The sequence below is a fragment of the Lepidothrix coronata genome, unplaced genomic scaffold, assembly GCF_001604755.1.
Source record: "Lepidothrix coronata isolate B3197 unplaced genomic scaffold, Lepidothrix_coronata-1.0 Scaffold157, whole genome shotgun sequence".
Lineage (NCBI taxonomy): Eukaryota > Metazoa > Chordata > Aves > Passeriformes > Pipridae > Lepidothrix > Lepidothrix coronata.
In genome coordinates, this window is record NW_016690337.1 from 1450100 (window position 1) to 1459589 (window position 9490).

Below are 9490 nucleotides of genomic sequence, written 5' to 3' on the forward strand. Positions count from 1 at the left end.
CCAGAATGTCTTCTCTGTAGTTTTTGTTCATAAAAATTACTGTTATCCCAACTTATATCGGAAGACATAGATGATCCAAGTCCTGCCTCACCAGAGTCAGATTAATTGCTGCACATTTGTCCTCAGAATTTCTGAAACAAAATGGGATCTCAGTACAGGCTGTGCTATTCTGGCATCCCAGATATTAGCTGCAAATTTCAGGAAAGGTATCGACACACTCTTCTGCCCGCAACAGGGTTCAAAGTTTTATGGTGCTGGGCTATTCATATTTTCATAGTTCCACACCAGGCTGGAGTGTAATAACGTCTGCACACTCACAAGGAAAAAAACTGTTTTAAACAATTTCTGGGATACTCCAGGAATGATTACCCATCTAAAAAAGCAGCACCAGATGACAACAGTATGTCCATAAAAGAATTGGGAAGGTTTAACTGCAGAGTGCAGGGAAGGTTTAACAGGAGAGCACTTGGCAGGTTCCTTTGCCTGAGGCAGATGACCATTTTGCCTATAAACCTGTGAAAGCTCTGAGGGAGTTGAGAAGGCAGTTGCATGTTTTGACTTGCATTTATTAAAGATATAAATATCATCTCCTTGAAACTGGAAGAGTCTGAAGCCGTTGGCACCATCAGGAAGTGCGAATACCCAAAAATACGTCAAAAATTTCTCACAGAAGTACAAAAGCACCCGACAGAAGGATAAAAAGACAAGCCCATACTCTTCATGTCTCACATTTGTGTTTGAAAACGGCAGTTCTAAATATTACTCTGACTTTGCAGATAAAGATACAGAGATTCAGTAATATAAAAACTTAGTGAATGGTTCAAAAAGCACTGAAGTGGAAATGTGAACTGAACAAAGCCCTATTAAAAAAGCTTCCTTTACTCTCGAGGATGTCTAGACCAGCTGGACACTTATGCTGTAGAAAACTTAACTTTGCTGGCAATATTAGGAAATAACGTTAAATTAAATAGCAAGTTGATCTTTAAGCTGTCAGTTCTAGACCGGGTTCATATACGAGATGTGAGAAATAAAACAGAGATCTACAGAATGTAGCTGTGAATTTAAAACGACACAAATACAGACAACCCCCCCTGCCCTGGCCCCTTCCTTGTAGGTGCTGAAAAAACCTGAAACCTGAATGCAAGAAAAGAACATTTAGGATTAAACCTCAGCACAAGAATAGTTTGGGGAAAAATATTCAACTTAATTATGCAAGAGAAAAAAGACTGATCTGGTAAGTCCAGGACTGCTGCCTGACTGCAAAACCCACAAGAGGCACATTGTTCTCTAGATCAGTCTCCTAAAAGAAGACTAATGGACTTCCACGAGTTTTTGTCTGCCCATTCATAACACTCTTATTCAAATGCAGAAACGGATAAGGGAAATCAGCACTGATTTCAGTATCTATCTTTGTCACACGACTATTTGGTACATACAAGGAAAGCTTAGCAAGGATCACTTTGAAACTGTCTAATATTACAGTTTCTGGCATTCTCCCTCTGATCTAAAGCAGAGACCTAAAAGCAAAAGTTCAACTTCTAAATAACCAAAACCCATAAATGGAAGATTTATGTAGAAATATTTTAAGAGATGAAGTCAGCATGTTTCTCGTGCTTTTTCAACTCAACTCTGAGTTGAAAGAATAAGGTGTATTAAGGATTTCTAGACACACACCGGTAAGACATTCAAAGCTTTACTGTCCTGTTTGAAAACAAAACCTCACTAGTTTCCCCAGGCTGAAAATCAGAAATACGTTTGAAGGGAACATGAGATGAAGAAAAAGCCAGGCAGACCTCTGCCTGAAATGCCTCCCTCTTATGGGTGTTTAGCAAGAGTACTATTTTTTCAGCCTAGGTTACCAAATATCCCACGCCATGATCCCCTGGTTGGTAGTAGACTAGTGATGAGCTATTAACTGGTACAGTTAAATAGGAGCCTGGTGCCAGGGCTTCACCTATGTAACTACAACTTACTTTCAATTTTAGATTTTGTTTGGAAGTTCTATAAGTCTATTTGACAACAAACTTCCTCCAAAAGTGCTTCGGAAGTCTTTGTAAAACAAAACCAAAACAGTGCAGTGGATCACAGAAAGTCTTCCTTAGCTTCTAAGGGGTTACACACCACTGTCTTGCTTGGATATTCAGTTTGAACAACTTCAAGATGGCACACAAACTCCTTTTTATTATGGAAACCCCTGCTTCACATAGGACTCTGAACACATCTTCAAGTTGCCTGGGTCCTAACTCCTACAAAGTAGTGAAGACAAATAAAAGTGCCAAAGACTGACAGGACAGCTATTAAACATGAATTTAAAAAAAAATCCCCAAATCAAAAACCAAACAACAAAAAGAGTCACAGAATCACAGAATATGCTGAATTGGAAGAGACCCACAAGGATCATCGAGTCCAACTCTTAGCCCTGCACAGGATATTCCCAAGAGTCACACCAAGTGCCTGGGAGTATCATCCAAACACTTCTTGAACTCTGTCAGGCTTGGTGCTGTGACTATCTTCCTGAGGAGCATGTTCCAACCACACTCTGGGTGAAGAACCCTTTTCTAATATCCAACCTAAACCTCTCCTGACACAACTTCAGGTCATTGCCTCGCATCCTGAAAAACAACAACAACAACAAAAGAGCTGCAGCAGCACTGTGATGGAAACCACTGTGCTATGAACCATGCCTTGGATGGTGATAAAACGTATATTTATTTTCCAGAAACAATTAAGCTACTTTAAGCCTCCCCTATTTTAAAGTAAAATGGGAGATATTTTGAATGAAAACTACCAAAGATGCATCTGCAGTGAACATGAGAGAGTTTTTCCATGCTGAAGAATTCTGAGATTGCATTTGGAGTAAAAGCTTTGTTTCTGCAATAGCAGCAAAAAATGGTAGTTTTCAGCTGAGCTCAGTTATCTTAAATGAAAACATATTTTTTGATGCTGAGAGGAACTATCATTAGGATCCCTTGAATAAGCAGACCTGTTGTACTCAGTACACACAACTGCAAATGAAAGAATAATTATTTAAAATAGAAACTTAGAATAATCATGATTTTCTTCAGCAAGATGGAAAAGTTAAGCCTCTGCTTCTTAACATTTTTGCTTTGCTATTATTATACAATACTGATCCAATCAGTGGACGCTGGAACTATTTTCAGTTTGAGAACTAAGTATGAAAGTGTCTTCTGATAGAAAAAATAGTTCCAGGTGGACTGAAGAGCCATTAACTGCCTCCTATTTGCTGGAACACAGTCGTGACTAACAACATTTTCTACATTTTCAATAGATGAGAATGACCCTTAATAAAAAGCTTACTAGGAAAAATGAAAGTTGGACATTTTCATCAACAAAGTCTAAAAGGAGGAATTCTTACCCAAAACAGTGAGCTCCGCAACTTCACTTTCTCGTTCTCCAACCATATTTGTTCCAACACAAACATATTTTCCAGCATCATTCTTTCTTGTGTATGTGATCATAAGCTTTCCTCCTCTGATCTAGGACAAATCAAAGACGACAAAAATACCTTAATATGAATTAGCGACTTAATAATATCGACTTGAAAAATATTTTGTTACAGATAATGAAACAAAAGGAATCAACAGTGATTTTCCAAACCATATAAAAAAAAAGTGAAAAAAAAGTACTATTAGCCCAACTTCTTTCTCTTATACAAAAAATATGCCTCTGAGTTTTATATCAGTATTTCAAAACCTCTCAGATTTGGACCCCTATTACTCTTTTTTTTTCATTCTGCATAATGTAATACTGGCTGTTCAACAGCCTGTTAAATGCTTGTTGGCCAGAAAACCTACAATCCCTTCCCATGTACTGATACAATCAGGTGGAGAGTAAAAATTAGTACTAGACATAAATCTCATTTTCACATCAAGTGCTGCAATTACTTTTTCTTGACAAGAAATATGTGTACGCTATCCTACTGCTGGTTCTGCTCATTATTATTTATGAATTTTGTGTTTGTTTTGGTTTTCATTGCTTAAGGAAGTGAAAGAAATTCTTTATTCTTTAGTTCTTTCACCTTTAAATTAGTAATTTTAAAGGCTGATAAGCAGATGGGCAGAAGCAACTAAATTCTTACTGGGAAATGAATAACGTTCTGCTCTTAATTTTGGATTCAGCTTTTGGAAGATAACAGAATACAAATAACCCCCAAATCAGAAAACATACTTACCCTCTGTGATTCCAAATCTTATTATGTTATATAAAAATTCCTATTAAACGCCTATGAAAATATCTGATCTTCCTTTAAAACTATTTATTCTCCCACTTTGTTGACCGAAGGGTTGAACAAGTTTCAAAGTTCACCGAAACGCAGCAAAATTTGTATAGGCAGCTGAATACATTACTTCAGCACACAAAAATGTTACTTAATTGCATTAACTACGTTTTGAAGTGAACATATGCTTAAGAGTCAAATCACTTGTGAAAACCACCGCAGTTCGAGGCAGGGGTGGAAGTCCACAACAAATAAAAGCCACATATGTAGCTACATGAAAGGGTCTGATGCGGTCAGTGACAAGGAGGAGAGTGTTCTCAATATGAGGCATTTAGCCGCAGTTGCCTGCAGCTAGAAATCTATCCCTGAAAATTTGACATCTTGAGCAGCGTTGGGCTCTTATTATCATTGTAAGATGTGGGCGCGCGGAGATGACAGTCAGTTATTGAGATAAATGAACGCGCACGTGTAACGTAGGTAGTGTTGCATACAGATTTCATCCCGTTGCCTTTGGCACTTGCTGCTTGAGAACAGAAGAGAAATGTCCTTTGTCATCCAGGAAGCCAGTAACGCCGAAATTTCAGTGGGGATTTGAGGCATGAAGAATGAAAAAAATAAAGGTGGCCTGCAAATACACATTTTTCAAGAATCTACGTGAAGTTTTAGACTGCTGACTGCCTGAACTGGTAAGCAGGAGCAGGGAATGTAAAATATAACTAAAAGTCTGTCTATAATTATTACTGGTTTACAGCTCCCTAAATCACAGAAAGTGATTTATTTTCCGATTAATCTATGCAAGGAATTTTAAAAAACAGTTTTAGAAAGATTTCCACTTGTGGTTTTTGTATATCCAGATACACATGCAGAAATATATACTTTTCATGTGTATCAATAATGAATGCACTGGATTTAACAAAGAAATGTATTTACATATCACAGGAATTTACCAACTCATCTGATGATTTCAAACCCATGTAAACTGAAAGCAGTGATTTTCATATGTCCTCTATGTCCCACTGACATTCAGTAGCATTCGTGCTTCTCTGTTATTTTACCACTTAATAAAATCCCATTCGACTCCATTACAATATGACACAACTGTATTTCTTGCAGAAATTGTAACCTCCAGCAAGAGCTATCCTAGGAATTTCTTGTAGGAATCACCACAAGACTCTTCAAAGCATAGATGGAGAGAAGCAGCATTAAAGCAGAAACATATGAACAACTAAAAAATCATTGAAAGCTGCTTTTCTTCCAAGTTGTTTGAGATTTAGATAAGGAAGAAGAGGCAGAGGAAACATTCCCTCATGGATGTTGAGGCAGACTTCCTAAGATGTGACATGCCTACTGGAGGAAGCCGTGCTTCCAAGATGGAATTCTGAATGCATTTGCAAAGGGTTTTCCTTCGCTGATCTTCTGTTTGTTTGGTTGTTTTTCTTAAAATGTAAGAAATGTTTAGAACTTTAGCTACAGTGATGGTTATGACACATGGAATTGTGATGAATTACACAGCTACAATAAAATGTACCACAAGTGGATGTGGAATTACACATCTGTAACTGGAGCAGCCACAGATGGCTAGAAAAAAAGCAAACTTCCGCTGGTGGGTGGTTGGTAACTACTAAAGTTTTTCATTAGATTGTAACAATTTAGTACCCACCATCTTGGTAAAATTGATCAAGCCCTTCTGTTTATTAATGAGACAATGCAAATGAAAACTGCAGCTATGACAAACTTACGTTGTCTGTGTGCAATGTTTGCCACTTTTCCTCAGAACAGGAAACCCCAGAAATACCTATGGACTGTAGACCGATGGCTTTAAGCAAGAAAGGACACGATGAAACACATTCATGTGAAATTTGATAGGAACACATAAAGAATCACTGCTACATTTCTTTGTCTTACTAAGTTCATGTTCAGTAAGTCCAGTTCATATCCGGCATTTAGAGAAGTAAAGACTCAAATCACTTTTGGTGACAGTATCTGAAATCCTGCAAATTCAAATTATAGTCTGTGGATACTTAACAGTTAATGAAGGCATTTTAATCTGAGTGCTCTGTCTCTTCTCATATTTTTGCCCCTGCCCAAGACTACACCAGCTGGACTTTATAGCAGTAAATGGTATAATGGCTTGAAAAGGGGATAGGCAGTGTGCCATTACACCCCAAAACTCCAGAAGAGTTGTTACCATATTGAATACAAAGGTAAGTCCTTTCTTCCCCGTAAACAAGATACAGCAAACAGTTTTATTGCACTACTCTGGTAGATACTGTGTGTCATGGGAAAAGAATCACTCTGCTAAACTGCCAAAGCTTTCAGTCCAGTTCTGAAAGTGCCTGCCATGTTTCATTTATACCGAAATGAAGCCAAGCCACTTTTTGACTTTTCACACCTCTTCAGGGTTTTGTTCTGTCCTGTCCCTACCAGCAGGTCTATCAGGGCTTTGCAAGTAGAGGTAATACAAGAATAGCACTGAATTCTAATAAGAGAAAAAGATTGTGATCACAGATGATCCTCAGTTGCCTGTAACATGTATGGATTATCATCTGCACACTGAGAGAACATGTGATAGTATGCTGACTTACAGAGACTTACTGAAAGCTATTATCTATGACCTGCCTGCCTGACCACATTTTGCTCCTCATGAGTAAATTGCTCATTCAAGCAAGTCCACTTCATTTATCTCTTTAAACAATAGTCAGAGATGTTCATACAGAAATCTCGAGGCACCCACAGAGTTAACTAGGTCCAGAATTGTAAATTATGGCCACCCAGCAGCAAAAAATCATATACAAATAATGAATCAACTCAGTCAGCCAATAAATCAAATCCATAAAAACTTACCCAAGGGTTCTACAACATACCACCAAGTATTCAGTATAGCTGTACACACATTTATTCTTATTCTAAGACCATATTTTATATACCTATGTGTGTTGTGTATATGAGTGTAAATTTCTGTATGTATAAATCCATATCCATCTGTCTGTGTTAAGAAATATTTTTATATATGTGGGTGATTCATTTACTTTTCACAGAAATGTGCTATGAAATATGAGACAGAATGAAGCAATGAGAGAAATGCTTGGGAAGTCCAAATATAAAGGTGACAGACTTTTTTTTTTAAGCTTTCCTTTAGCTCCTAGTTTAGTTCTATTTACGAAAAGAAATCTGCTCTATTGCAAAATAATTCTAAAGCAAACTTTAATCCAAAGGAAAATGAAATTTAGACTACAGAATGAAATACTGGCCTCTGTTTGTATAGCCATGGTTTCTGCATATGTGATACCACAAATTTCATCTATTTCAGTCTTTTACAATACAGCATACATGACAACACATTTTATTTAAATGGAGAGTGATGGGCTGTCTGATATTAACCTATCAGACACAGTCTTTGCTCTAAAAGCATACCAGCTAATTATAAATGACAATAAAACAGTTAAAGAACAAGGCGAGTACAGGTAATTGTAATTAATAGTGTCACCAAGTAAAATGTAGGTTTTAATTCTTAGTTAAGAAACAAAGAGTTTTGTCATCTTCCTTTATGTGGTCTAGCATCCCAAAATATCCATAAAATGACTTGCAGCATGGAGTGTAAAGCATGGACTGTCAGCAATAGAAGACAACTTTGCAGTTTCAACAAAGTTGAACAAAAAAGAGTATAAATGACTATCTATCTTAAATTTTTATTTAAAAATTTGTATTTTGTTCCAAGCTTTGTGAATCCCATGCAGTCTTCCCTATCTATTATAGTATGCTTAAATATCAGACGCTTGACATCAAAACATGTTTGGAACAGGTCTCCACCAATGATTAAAGTTTGTTCTTGTTTAACTTCAAAGTTCAGACAGAGGAGTCTGCCCTGCTTTCCGTTCCATTCTCTGGGACCCCAGGAAGGTACATGCTGCCTCCTCCAGATCAAACACACAAAAAATTCTATTTGAAAGTAGTCTGAAACATTCTTTCAAGTGGTCTTCCTGTGCTGTAAATCTGTCATGACAAAGTGCAAGTCAATTGTTCCCCTCTACCTTCAGGCCTATCAGTATTGCAAGACTGTTTTGTTGGTCTGTATGGTAGAGTCTAAAGGACGGTACAAAATGCATAGTAAGATTGCTTTACGTGAAAAGAAAGAGCTTTTAAGGTAGATAAAATGACAATAGACTCAAGCTGCTGCTTCTGGCACCCCTGCCAATCCAGATAGGATACATCAGAGTCAGAATCAGATTCAAGTCCGCTCCTAAGACTCCCTTTCTCACTTTTATGGCCTCATTATTAATGGTTGTAACCACAAGATGATGGATATCTACAAAGGCTTAAGGTTTATCTGTGTCCTGAATTGCTTGGTGACTTCAGAGGCAGCTCAGAGTTATTCAGCCCTTGCCATTATCACAAGGCATCAAATATCAGAATTACCACGTGTTTGATACTTCACCCAACAAGATCATGGAAACAGCCAAGATATATGCAAAATGTCATAAATCAAATTCAGAAAAGAAAAATCCATACTTCAGCATACATAATTTTCAAAAGTTTTAAAATTGTAATGATCCCAAACTTACTTTCTACAAACACTTGGCTATTGTTAATCACAAAGGAAGATTTAATTCAAAATAATCCGTATTGGCTCACATTAGTCAGAACTAATTTCTGAACAGACAGTTATGCTTATATGACAATATATGAACCAGGAAAATGTTTCCCGGGAATGCTTTCACAGCTACAATACAAAACATTTACTATGTAATACTTCCTTTCTTATTACAAACCAAGATTAAAATCCCATAACTGAAGCATGTGACAACTATCTCCATAGCCTTAAATCTGCTCTACAAAGATCTCAAAAGAAAAAAAAAAAGAAGGACATACAACACCTCAGAAACTGTTTTTCACAGTGTTATTTGCTGAGTACAAAAAATGCACTAAACTCAACTCATGGGCAACACATGAGTCACATTCCATGGGTTACTAAAAAATATATGGAACTAGCAATCTTTGTGCAACACACAAAGAAGGAATGACGTGTCTGTAATGACAACTGTAAATTTAACCTCATGTATGAGTCTGCCCTGGATGCACTGGTGCATAGGTAGCTTTCACTGCAATCACTGATTGAAATCAGAAATAAAAGTGAACTTGAACTGAACTCAACGTCTGGTATGTCTTCTTTTCTCTCCCCTTTAGCAAGTCAGATGATTTGAGGTATCAGTTACATAGCAATTTTCTTGTAAGCATCACCACTACTGTGTTATT

General features: G+C 37.1%; 1 protein-coding gene across 6 annotated transcripts in view; it reads right to left on the bottom strand.

Moving 5' to 3' along the window:
• Nucleotides 1-9490, bottom strand: part of ROBO1 (roundabout guidance receptor 1) — a 710380-nt gene that overhangs the window by 82900 nt on the left and 617990 nt on the right. For all 6 annotated transcript variants that reach the window (XM_017829046.1, XM_017829047.1, XM_017829048.1 and 3 more), the window contains one exon: nucleotides 3377-3497. In XM_017829046.1, coding sequence (XP_017684535.1) covers nucleotides 3377-3497 — 121 coding nt within the window. The remainder of the gene's footprint in view (nucleotides 1-3376; nucleotides 3498-9490) is intronic.